The sequence below is a fragment of the Antechinus flavipes genome, chromosome 2 (genome assembly GCF_016432865.1).
Source record: "Antechinus flavipes isolate AdamAnt ecotype Samford, QLD, Australia chromosome 2, AdamAnt_v2, whole genome shotgun sequence".
Taxonomy (NCBI): domain Eukaryota; kingdom Metazoa; phylum Chordata; class Mammalia; order Dasyuromorphia; family Dasyuridae; genus Antechinus; species Antechinus flavipes.
In genome coordinates this window covers 685,407,215-685,419,600 of record NC_067399.1, presented here as the reverse complement: position 1 = coordinate 685,419,600, position 12,386 = coordinate 685,407,215, and the positions used below count along the sequence as shown (strand labels likewise).

The 12,386-nt window shown below is 38.7% G+C and overlaps 1 protein-coding gene across 1 annotated transcript; it reads left to right on the top strand.

The window, feature by feature from the left end:
• The first annotated feature begins 6,526 nt into the window (after positions 1-6,526).
• Positions 6,527-7,662, top strand: ZNF844 (zinc finger protein 844). Its single transcript, XM_051973898.1, has one exon. It carries the CDS (start codon positions 6,527-6,529, stop codon positions 7,577-7,579), a length of 1,053 nt encoding a protein of 350 aa, XP_051829858.1. The 3' UTR covers positions 7,580-7,662.
• Positions 7,663-12,386: the final 4,724 nt, after the last annotated feature.

The following is a 12,386-nucleotide window of genomic DNA, read 5'->3' as shown; positions in this document are numbered from 1 at the left end:
CACACTTTCCCCACGTTAATCCTCTGTCTGGAGTCTTTCTTCAGATCTCCTCAGATGGGATCATAGGACTCTTTTTCTGCCCCAGATCTTGATTTTTCACCACTCTCTCTTTGCCCTGTGACTACAAATTTGTTCTATTTGTGGGAAAAATAGTGAGAGCTTGAAATTTTGCAACATACTCCACTATCTTCCCAGAATCCTCTCTCAAGATAATATCTTGATCTGCAGATTACAGGTTTAATGAGATGTGATCATCTTATTAGGTAATTCAGGAAGGAGAGAACTGTTCTTGGACAGTGAAAGAGCCACTGAGGGTCTTTGCAGGCCTGTGGCCCTTTATTCATGAATGTCTAACCTTCCTGGAATTTTGGAATTAATTTTTTGTCAAGCTAAGAATCTGAAAGAATATGTTGCACTTAGAAGCCATCAGTTTGAGGGAAGGACCCCATGAATTCCAAAATCTGTGTATTCCTGATCATGATCATTTGAATTTACTGAGATACGGTAGATATATGCACATACTTGTTGTCCCAGTGGACAATTTATGACTTCATACAGTCTCTGTATTGACAAATTTTTGGGTCAAATATTTGGATCATTGTCTCCCCTCCTTCAAGGAGCTTGCGAATTTCAAAAGGGGAAAGAGTTGCAATAGCAAGCTCTGCCTTTCCATGCCACAGGGCAATTAACTCAGTTTTCTATATGTGACACATTTTCAGATGTGGGTGATTTCCAGCATTTTTTAAAAACTGTGTTTGTTAACAGGATATGCAGGGGGATATGATGATAAACAGTGGCTGTCAATAAAAAAGTATTGCATCAGAACAAAATCTCATATCTCAGGTTAAAAAAAAAAACCACACAAATACATTCTGAATGTGACCAGATAATGTAACAGATAAAAAAATAAAACTGAAAGTGATCACCAGAAAATGCACACAATGAAAGAAAAAGGGAAAAAATGAGAATTGAACTAATGTGTCAAATAGTGAAGGCAGAGCTTGTAAACAACAAAATGCTTAGCCCTGGGCAGTCACTTCATTTGAGAATGCCCTAGTCCTGCTCTTTACATTGCTAGTCTCTCCTAATTCCCAGAATTTCAGAGAATCCTCTGGCTACTGATCTTTGCAGTGTATAAACCAACTTTAACCGGGATGACCTCTTCTGAGTTCTTCAGATGTCTTTGGCTACGATTTGGTAAACCGTAGTTTAATAACTGATAGCGTGCTCAAGAACAGCCACATGCAAACTTTAAGTCTTTTATTATACTTGCTCACATATTGCCTTGACCGTTAACTCCCATGTGGACGCCAGGTCTGTGAAAAATCCACATGTTCACCATCTGGCTCCTTACCTCTCAGCTATCCATCATCTTGTCTACCTAGGAAAAAGAGGCTGACCCCTTCCAGGACCAGGCTTAAGTAGGGTCTGTGAGGTCACATGCACAGCCAATCAAAGAAGGAGACACTCCCATTAATGAGGCTGTCTCTTTATGAGCAGAGTCCCTCACACTAGGTAATCTCTGATCACAGAAATTACCTCTGGGAACCTCAAGCATTTCCGGCTTCTTTACTTCCTTTTTGCACTGGGCTGACCCATTTATCCTTTGACCCTAACAATTCCCTTCTCTCGTAAAGCGGGAATTGCTCATCTCCTCAAGCTAACTTTTAGCATCAGCAATAGTTCTCTTGATCCATGAGATCAGAGTATCATGCCCAAGGAGGTAAGAGGTAGCAGAACAATAAATAAAAGTATGACAATGAGAACTAGGCTCAACAGTGGCCAAGTGTTCAACCCATTCAATAAAATCGTACTCAAGGAGCTAATATGCCAAAGAGGTAGGATACCAACGAGGTAGGATGTCAGTAAGGTAAAATATCAATGAGGTAGGGTGTTACAATTCTAGTTACACTTGTCACAATTTTAGTTACATTTGTCACAATTCTAGTTATACTTGTCACAATTCTAGTTACATTTGTCACAATTCTAGTTACACTTGTCACAATTCTAGTTACATTTGTCACAATTTTAGTTACATTTGTCACAATTCTAGTTATACTTGTCACAATTCTAGTTACACTTGTCACAATTCTAGTTACACTTGTCACAATTCTAGTTACACTTGTCACAATTCTAGTTACATTTGTCACAGTTCTAGTTACACTTCTCACAATTCTAGTTACATTTGTCACAGTTCTAGTTACAATTGTATACATCTTTTGAAAGAAAACAGAGAAAGGTGTAGAGAAGCAAATTCATGTCCTCAGTTACATTGGCAGGTGGACATGTTGGTTTTTCACCCACTAATTTAGAGGCATAGTCCATAAATAGAAAACCCAGGGCAAAGCCTCTCCCCAGGCCACCATATGGCAAGTAGGCATGGGAGAAGCACACAAACCCATCGTGCATTCAACAGTCTGTTTATATTGCACATCACCCCAAAATAGTCCATTTCAGCTGCTACACGGAGCTGTGTTTGCTGTCTCTGGGGTCATGATCAGGAGGGACATGGCTGCCGTCAGCATCTGAAGGTCTGCTGACATCTGGCTTGTCCCTCTGGGCTGTTGTGTGACCCTTCTCTTCTTGGATCCCCAGGTCATGTATGTCTCTGGTTGGGATCAACTCCTCTGCTGTTGGATCTGCATCTAAAATGAAAAGAATATACCTGGGGCCCCAAACCTGACCCAACCTGGGCCTTTCCAGGTGCCATCTAGGTCTTTCCACATCAGAAGAAAGTTCTTGTCCTTGTTAGTCAGTCTGTTAGTTAGCTTCACTTTCTGTGTGTGTCAGAAGTGCCTTGCTGGAGTAAAATCCAAAGAATGTAAAAATTGCAGGCAATCACATGTATGTATTGCCACATCTTGTGCATATCCCAAAATTCCTTCTCTTGTATGAACTGGAACATCTTGGGGATATAAATAGTCTATCCAGTGATGACTTGGCTAGTAGGGTTGTAAGAAATGCTAATGGAATGGGCAAAGTCAAATTCAATGCAAAAAGATCTAAAGGTAGAAGATGTATAAGCTAATCCATTAACTATCTTAAGTGCATGTGAGAGTCCTACAGTGGAAAGATGGCTGATCACATGCCTCACTGCTTCTCCAGATTGGAATGAAGTCATAAGGAATTGAGAATGTATATCCATTGTTACATGGATGCTCTGTCTCTTAAAGTAATGTCCATTTGCCTTAAAGCATTAAATTTCAAACCGTAAGGGTTTTATCCTAGAGGGAGCATAGGAGAGTAAAAGGAAAGGCAAGCTGTATAGCCTTTTGCTATGCTCTGAGCTTCCTCTTTAGTTATCACAATTTGTAGATATAAGGCTCTAGCAGCCTGATTATAAAAATATGATTTGAAAGTCCACTATGAAAATGGACATGTAGGACATAATATTTACCTGAGTGCTTTCTCACTCGCTCTCGAAGTTCTGTAAAGAGCTGATAATATATATTAAAGACTATAAATTTTATTTGATCTGTGACATTCTTTGTACCATATCTACTGAACAGACCGAATCAAAAATTATTTTTAAATACCTATGTGCAAGGCTTGGAGCTGTAGCCAATAAATTTTTCCACTCTGGGATGGCTTCACAACACACATCAATTTGTGTATTAGTATAATTGGTGTATATTTCGCCAGATCTTGTCCCAGATAATTTTACTACTTTCTCAATGGCTTTTATTGAAATTCTAACCACAAGCACTAGATAAAAATTAAATTTTTTATTTGATTGTGCTGGGAGATTCACCCACTTCATCATACTGTCTCCTTGATAAAGGATTGCTGTGGATGCCTTTTTGTAACAAAATTTGATATTTCCAATATTTCTTTAGTCATTTTTTCAGCCATATTAGATAAAGCCAATTCAATCTCTTTTAAAGTCCCTAGAGCTTCTTCTATAAGCTGGCATCGTGGGTCTAAAGCACTGTCTCCTCTTGAAGGTAATACCACCATAACTCTTTGAGAGACTTTTCTCACAGGAGCAAGGTCAGGAGCCATACATCCTTTACACAAAGTAGGGCTGTTCTTTATACCCTGTGGCAAATCTGTCCATTCAAATCCTTTATAAGGCCCAGCTGAATTAATGCTGGGCAGTGAAAAAATAAATTCCTTCATATCCTCCTTATCTAGAGGAATAGAATTTTTTATCCTAAAAGACCATTCCTTAGGCAATTTGAGAGATGGAAGCCCAAGCTGAAGAGCTTTCATTGTCTCCACGTGTCCATTTCCTTTTCTTGGATCAATAAACATTCTCCATTCCCCAAATTTCTTTTTTATAACAAATTCAGGGGAATTTCAAAGACTTAGAAAAGCTTGTAAATGTCCTTGGTTAAGTTGTTCCTGTCTTATGCCTAATGAAGTATGTGAGACAATTTTATACAAAATTAAACTCTCAGGGGCATCTCAAGGTATAGAACAAAAGCTTTATTAGAACCTCGCGAGGGCCGGGCGTTCATCCAGACTCCAAGCAAAAGGGATGTGTCCGGAGCCAGGAGAGAGCTGTCCCCCAGTGCCCACTTGCAACTTGTATACAGAGTACTCCAAGAAAAAACCCAGACCTAGCCCCAGTACCCCTCATATACATTCTGATTGGCTATATAGGTTGTGTTCCCTGATTAGGAACTGCAATGTTGACAGGTTATAAATCTTTCTTTCCCTCCCCTACCACATGATTTTCAAGAAACCGAAACTTAGGCCTATAGGCTTGATCTACTCCAGTCCACGGTAATGAGAAACCAAAATTTAGGCCTATAGGCTTGATCTACTTTAGGGTTATGAGAGATCTTCACTTCAGCTACTTGCACTCATGAAGTCTGAAGTTTTTCACTTTTTAAGAAGTCTCTTCCCCACTGATTAATGGGGGACCTTTCAACTATAAAATAAAGATTTCTGTCATATTTAAATTCCCATTTTCAAGAGGTAGCACTAATTTTAGCTACTATAGATCCCTTTATGCCAGACATATAGGAGTAACCTTTAACCAATTACTAGACCAGCTGGCACCACTATACATCTGTGTCTACCAACCTTTTCAACAGTCTGTCATTCATATGGATAATGAGCAAAGGATGCTCATCTGTGGAAACTTCGGTCCATAATATCCCTAAATTCTTTTGCCTATAGTTAAAGTTTGAATTACTAACACTAAATTGTATTTCAGGAGTGTGAATCAATAATTCTGATGTTACTTCTGGGTCACAGATTTTATGCTGTATACTCTCAATCACCTATTAGCTCTAGATTTTTCCCTTCCTAAGTTATACTTAGTGGGCAATAGGGGTAGCCATCTTGGAGCTTGATTACAAGTTTCCTGCTTTTCTTCAGAGGTCATCTTTGTTAAAAGATCATCCACCTGTGGAAGTGGATCTCTTCGATAAAGAGAGCCTTAATTGATCAAAGATGGACAGAAGCAGCTACATCCAGAGAAAGAACACTGGGAAATGAATATAAACTGCTTGCATTTTTATTTTTCTTCCCGGGTTATTTATACCTTCTGAATTCAATCCTCCTTGTACAACAAGAAAGCTGTCCGGTTCTGCACACATATATTGTATCCAGGATATACTGTAACCTATTCAACATGTAAAGGACTGCTTGCCATCTGGGGGAAGGGGTGGATGGAGGGAGGGGAAAAATCAGAACAGAAGTGAGTGCAAGGGATAATGCTGTAAAAAATTACCCTGGCATGTGTTCTATCAATAAAAAGATATTAAAATTAAAAATATATATATATAAATGTTTTACAACTTTAAAAAAAAAAAAGATCATCCACCTGGCTCTTTATCCTATTAATATGAGCCAAATGCACAGCTGTGTCCTTGAGCTTGATCATATGGGTACCTAGATCCATATTGCCTCTCTGCCTTCTCTCCGAGGTGGAGTGTCGACTGATTCTCCCTGAATATTAATTCCAAATATTAATATTAACTTTTGAATATTAATTTTCAAGGCACTGTGCTTAAGTTGGTGCCATCTGTAAAGAACAAAATGTTTAACCCTGGGCAGTCACATCATTTGTGACTGCCCTAGTCCTGCTCTTTACAAGAGCCAGCCCATTCACAGGGTGTAATTTCCTGTCTCATCTGCAAGGGTTTCGCTCAAGTCTCTCTATCCTCTATCCTCTGAGCTGGTGGCCTGAGCTGGACAAATAGTAACAATGAAAATATTCTGTATTGTCACAGGTTTATTGTGAAGATTCAATATATTTGTACTTGAAGCCCATTAGAAATTAAATCATCCTTGAGATGTGATCTAATGGGATCTTTAAGGGACTGATTCTACCCATGTAAGAGTTTTCTCTTTGCCTGGGGAAATAGATTTTAACTGAGCTTCCATTTTGTTGATGGAGGGAAGGGTGTGTGTGTGTGTGTGTGTGTGTGTGTGTGTGTGTGTGGTCTTTTCCTGTTTGTTGTTCCCCCCATTTTGAAATGTTCTTTTATTATTACAGAAAGTGAGATCACACTTGAAATGAAGGAAAGTACTCAGAAGCAAAACTTCACTTGGAGAGAAATCTATGCTGCACATGAGAAAATACACATTGGAGAAAAACCTTATGAATGTAACCAGTGTGGAAAGAGTTTTGAGAACAGGCAATCTCTTTCTCTACATCAGAGTATCCACAGTGAAGAAAAACCTTATGAATGTATCCAGTGTGGAAGGGCTTTCAGGAATAAGGAGTATCTTACCATACATCAGAGAATCCACAGTGGAGCTATTAGACAAAAAGGAGATCTTACTGTACATCAAAGAATCCACACTGGTAAGAAACCTTATGAATGTAACCATTGTGCAAAGGGTTTTAGAAAAAGGAGGTATCTTACTGCACATCAAAGGATCCACACCAGAGAGAAACCTTATGAATGTAACCAGTGTGGAAAGACTTTCAGGAATAAGATGCATCTTACCGAACATCAAAGAATCCACACGGAGGAGAAACCTTACGAATGTAACCAATGTGGAAAAACTTTTAGAAGTAAGAAAAGTCTCATTGGTCATCAGAGAATCCACACTGGAGAGAAACCTTATGAATGTAACCAATGCGGAAAGACTTTTAGAGATAAGTCACATCTTACTGTACATCAGAGAACCCACACTGGAGAGAAACCTTATGAATGTAACCAATGCAGAAAAACTTTTAGAGATAAGGGACATCTTAAAGGACATCAGAGAATCCACACTGGAGAGAAACCTTATGAATGTAACCAATGTGGAAAGACTTTTAGATATAAGAGAGATCTTAGTCTACATCAGAGAATCCACTCTACAGAGAAACCTTATGAATGTAATCAGTGTGGAAAGGATTTTAGACATAAGCGAAGTCTTATTAGACATCAGAGAATCCACACTGGAGAGAAACCTTATGAATGTAACCAATGTGGAAAGGGTTTTAGGCAAAAGGGAGTTCTTACTAGACATCAGAGAATCCACACTGGAGAGAAACCTTATGAATGTAACCAATGTGGAAAGGGTTTTACAGACAATAGCTCACTTATTCTACATGAGAGAATCCACGCTGAAGAGAAACCTTATAAATGTAACCAATGTGGAAAGGCTTTCACCTATAAGGAATCATTGATTGTACATCAGAGAAGCCACACTGGAGAGAAACCTTATGAATGTAACCAGTGTGAAAAGGGTTTTACATGCAAAAAATCTCTCACTTTTCATCAGAGAATCCACACTGGGGAGAAACCTTATGAATGTAACCAGTGTGAAAAGGGTTTTAGGCAAAAGGGAGTTCTTATTAGACATCAGAGAAGCCACACTGGAGAGAAACCTTATGAATGTAATCAGTGTGGAAAGGCTTTCAGGTATAAGGAATCATTTACTGCACATCAGAGAATCCACACTGGAGAGAAACCTTACAAATGTAACCAGTGTGGAAAAGGTTTTACACGCAAAAAATCTCTCACTCTACATCAAAGAATCCACACTGGCGAGAAACCTTATGAATGTAACCAGTGTGGAAAGGCTTTTAGAAATAAAGGACATCTTCATAAACATCAGAGATTCCACAGTGGAGAGAAACCTTATGAATGTAATCAATGTGGAAAGGCTTTTACACAAAACGGAGCTCTTACTGTACATCAGAGAATCCACACTGGGGAGAAACCTTATGAATGTAACCAGTGTGGAAAGGCTTTTACACAAAAGGGAGCTCTTACTGTACATCAGAGAATCCACACTGGAAAGAAACCTTATGAATGTACCTAATATGGAAAGTTTCATAAAAACTTGATTGGTTCTCACCAGATCTGTGAGGAGATGCATTAAATAAGGAAGAAATTGGATTTGGTACAGATCATTGGGAGAAGATGGTAGTGCTACTGCCTTCCATAATTAGCCTTCTCTACCTTTAATCCTATGGGGAGGATGAGGAAGGGAAAGTAAAAGATGACTAGGGATAGGAGACAGCTTCAGAAGTATATGGGATCCTTCTTTCCCACCTGGTGACCTATTAGAAAGGCAGTACAGTGGGATTGAAATATCACTAGATCAGGACTCAGGACAAGAGTTGAAATTCTGGGTTCTGTGGCTTTGTAAATGTAATTTAACTCCACAGGTCTTCATTTTAGATTAGGATTAGGATCTCTTCCAGCTCTGTTTTGAGAACCCTTCTGGGTATGTTTGGAGAGGTAGAAAAACATGAGAAATTCTAAAACTACATCCTGTTGAGTCAGGAAACTTACACATTCCTAAATAATTCCTGTGCAGTTAGTGCAATATGCATATGCTTTGTAAATAAAAAGCTTTAAAAAAAAAAAAAAAGCATGTCTGTGTGTCCATCCCATGTGCTTCTTGCCTATATCTCACATAAGTTCAACAAAGAAGATCCATCCCACTTGCTAGTCAAGATTATCACTCTCTGATGGACTCAGTCCACTTCAAGAGCCAAGGGCCAACAATAATAATCTCACAGAAACAGCTCATGACTTCACATGTTCAGTTCTTCCATCAGGCACTTTTAAAGAAAAACTTCAGTTCTGATTCTTTCACAATGTGATTAATGTGGAATAATGTGGACCATGATTGCATATGTAAAATCTATATCACATGGCTTGTCATTTTGGGGAGGGGAGATGGAGAGGGAGAAAGTCAAATAATTTGGAACCTAAAACCATACCAAGATGAAAGTTTAAAAGTAGCTTTGCAAGTAAGTGCTATAAAAAAACCCACTAAAATAAAAATAATTAGAAGCCAATTAGGTAAAAGCATATCACCAGAAAAATAATTTCATTCTAATGATACAGCAATGAGGTAACATACCAAAACTTTGTGGGATACAGCCTAATATCCTAGTGCACACATCCAAATACCTTCCAGACATTTTGAAGTAGATAGCCAATGGGCATCTCACACTCACCATATTACCAACAAAACCTATTACCTCTCCCCAGATTATTCCCCTCTTCCATATTTCCTTACTTGAGAGAACCATCACTCCTCCAGTCACCAAAATTCATAACCTTAATTTTATTCTTAATTCTGCATTAGCTCTCAACTCTCATGTCAAATCAACTGTCAAAGTGGGTAATTCTATGTCCACTATATCTTTTCTAGAACCCTTTCATTCATACAATAATCTGAATTACAATCCAAGTTCTTATCACATCTTCCCCAGGCTATCATTTGAATGAAGTCCCTAATCTTTCCAGAAAGCTGCCACTCTGATAATCCCTTTCATGTAAAAACAAATGTTACTCCCCTCCCAGTCACTCCAATAACTCTCTGTTGCCTCTGAGGTCAGATTCAAAGTCCTCTTGTTTGCCATTTAAAACTGTTGATGGAGGTAACAGCAGAATCAGGTGAGGGTCTGTGTAAAGAAGGGAGAGTAAGAAAAAACAGCAAAATAATTGGATATTTTCAGGAGAGATTTTTACATATATTTAGACAATCCCAAGTAATTGTGTTTATAGAAAAATCTCTGTACTTGGATTGGTTTCAGACCAGGAATACATGGGAAAAAGTCAAGGGTCCTTTTGGACATCTCAAATTCATCATATTCAAAACAAAACCTATTAATTACCTTTCCCTAAAATCATACCTGAATTTTAAATTTTCTTACTCTTGTTCAGAGTATCTCCACTCCTGTCACCCAAATTCATAACACATTTTATTCTTAAGTCCTCACTATTTCTCAACTCCCATATCTAATGAACTGCCAGGTCTGGTCATTTCTATAACCACTGTGTCTATTATACTACCCCTTCATTCACACAACTATTCTAATTGAAATTCTTATCACATTTTACTTGAAGTCTAATTTGACTCTCCTCTCCAATCATTCTATTAACTTGCCACAGTGATATTCCTGACATACAGGAACAATTGTCACCCCCATCAATGCTTTCATTAACTCCAATACCTCTCCACTGTCTCTAAAATCAGATATAAAGTCTTCTGTTTGGCGATTAAAACTCTTCACCATCTTTCCAGCTTTATCATATGTATTACTCCCTTTAATGTAATTTATGAGCTAGCCAAACTGTCCTTATTCTTCCTTATTTGTGGCAGTCCTCCACTCTCCACATCTTTGCCCTGCCTATATTTGTCTTGGTAAATTACTTTTCTATTTGGGGAATCATTTGTGAAGCATGGACATTAACAGTTCTTTCCAAACTTGATAAAATTTTCCTATGAATCTATCTAAAATTGGAGTTTGGACAGGGAGGAGGGGGTGTGTTTTCCCTTTATTTGTTTTGCTTCTAAGTCTATTTACTTTTTGGAGATCAGGCTCTCTTTCTAATATTCTGATTGCTGGAGTATTTTCTGGTTTGGGAGGTATTCCTCAATTTTTTTTTTATGCTCTAGTATATTTCTTTAGTATAAAATTATCCATAACATGCTATGATTAATCTTTTTTTATTTCATCTAGTTTAATTGTGATTATACCTTTCTCATTGGTAATTTTCTGATTGGATTTTCTGCTCTTTTAAAAATTAGATTAGCTAAGGTTTTGGTCAACTTTATTAGTCATTTCAAAGAACACATTTTAATTTTTTAATTTTAAATTTTTAAATTTTTGTTGTACATGTACATTTATTTTTATGTATATTTTCATATGAATCATGTTGGGACAGAAAAATCAGAATAAAAGGGAAAAACCATGAGGAAAAAAAAGAAGAAAAAATGGTGAACAAAGTGTGCATTGACCTACATTCAATATTGATAATTCTACTTCTGAATTCAGATTCTGAATTCTGAATTCATGGCATTTTCCATTCAAAGTTTTTTGGAATTGCCTTGGATTGCTGAATTGCTGAATAAAACCAAGTTCATCATAGTTAATCATTACACAATTCTGTTGTTGCAGTATAGGGTTTTTTTGGCGGGGAGGGGGAATGTGGGAGTTCTGCTTCCTTCACTTAGCATCAGTTCATGTAAATCTTTCCAGGCTTTTAAAAAATCAGGCAGAGCCTAGTCCAGCCTTAAAATCAGCCAGGATTAGATAAGCTTGTCCTCTTTTGGCAAACTGAGGATGAGCATCTCTAGTCTTCATAAAATTTCCTTTGATCTCATCAAGGTTCGACACAGTGGGAGGATAGTCCCTGATGATGGCGCCATGGCATTTTCCTACAGGTGCCAAAGGCATTGTCAGGAGTCTGCCATTCAGTCTTTTTGGCAGACATACAAGGTTGCTGACTTGATTCGGTTTGATTGCTAACCTATACCAACTTCACTATGCTCCCTCCACTGCGCTCCCTGCAGAAATCCTTGTATGTAGCTCCGACTTCAGTAAGGTGGCCTTCGTTTGCCAGCCTTGTTTCCCTCAGGGCTGCCATTTGGGTGTGACACCTGCTGAATTCTCTGGCCACTAGAGCTGTCCATCTTTCAGGTTTGCTGCATTATCCACAAGGTGCACACATTCCAAGGACTGATGGTGAGTGAAATCTTTGCAGAAGTTTTTATATGTGTGTGTGTATCTGTGTGTGTGAGTGTGTGTCTGTATTTCTATCACAGGGTGGGTCCACCAGCCACAGTAGACAGGCCAGGGCTGATTAAGCAGATCTTTAGTGCACCTTTTCTAGTCCCTTCCTCATACCAGGGGGGATTATTTCCAGCAGCTCATACCTCTAGGGGGCTGCTACATCCCACTGCTGTGTCCAGTGAGGAGATGGCTGCATGGCTCCGGTACTGTGTAGGTGTATGACTGTAGCTCCCAGTGTATTCCCTCCTGTTGCTCCATCACTTACCTGTCACTACAGGACTTTGAAATAGGAAGAATGGTAAAATATTGACTCGGGCCCAAACTGGATTTCAGCAAGGCAGAGTTGCACAAAGTCCCTTCTCCTCCACAATGTTCCCAGTCCAGTGGCAGCCCAGAGGGAGGAGTGGGGCTGGTTGCAGTGGATGATGTTTTGATGTCTAAGGAAGCTCTGAGC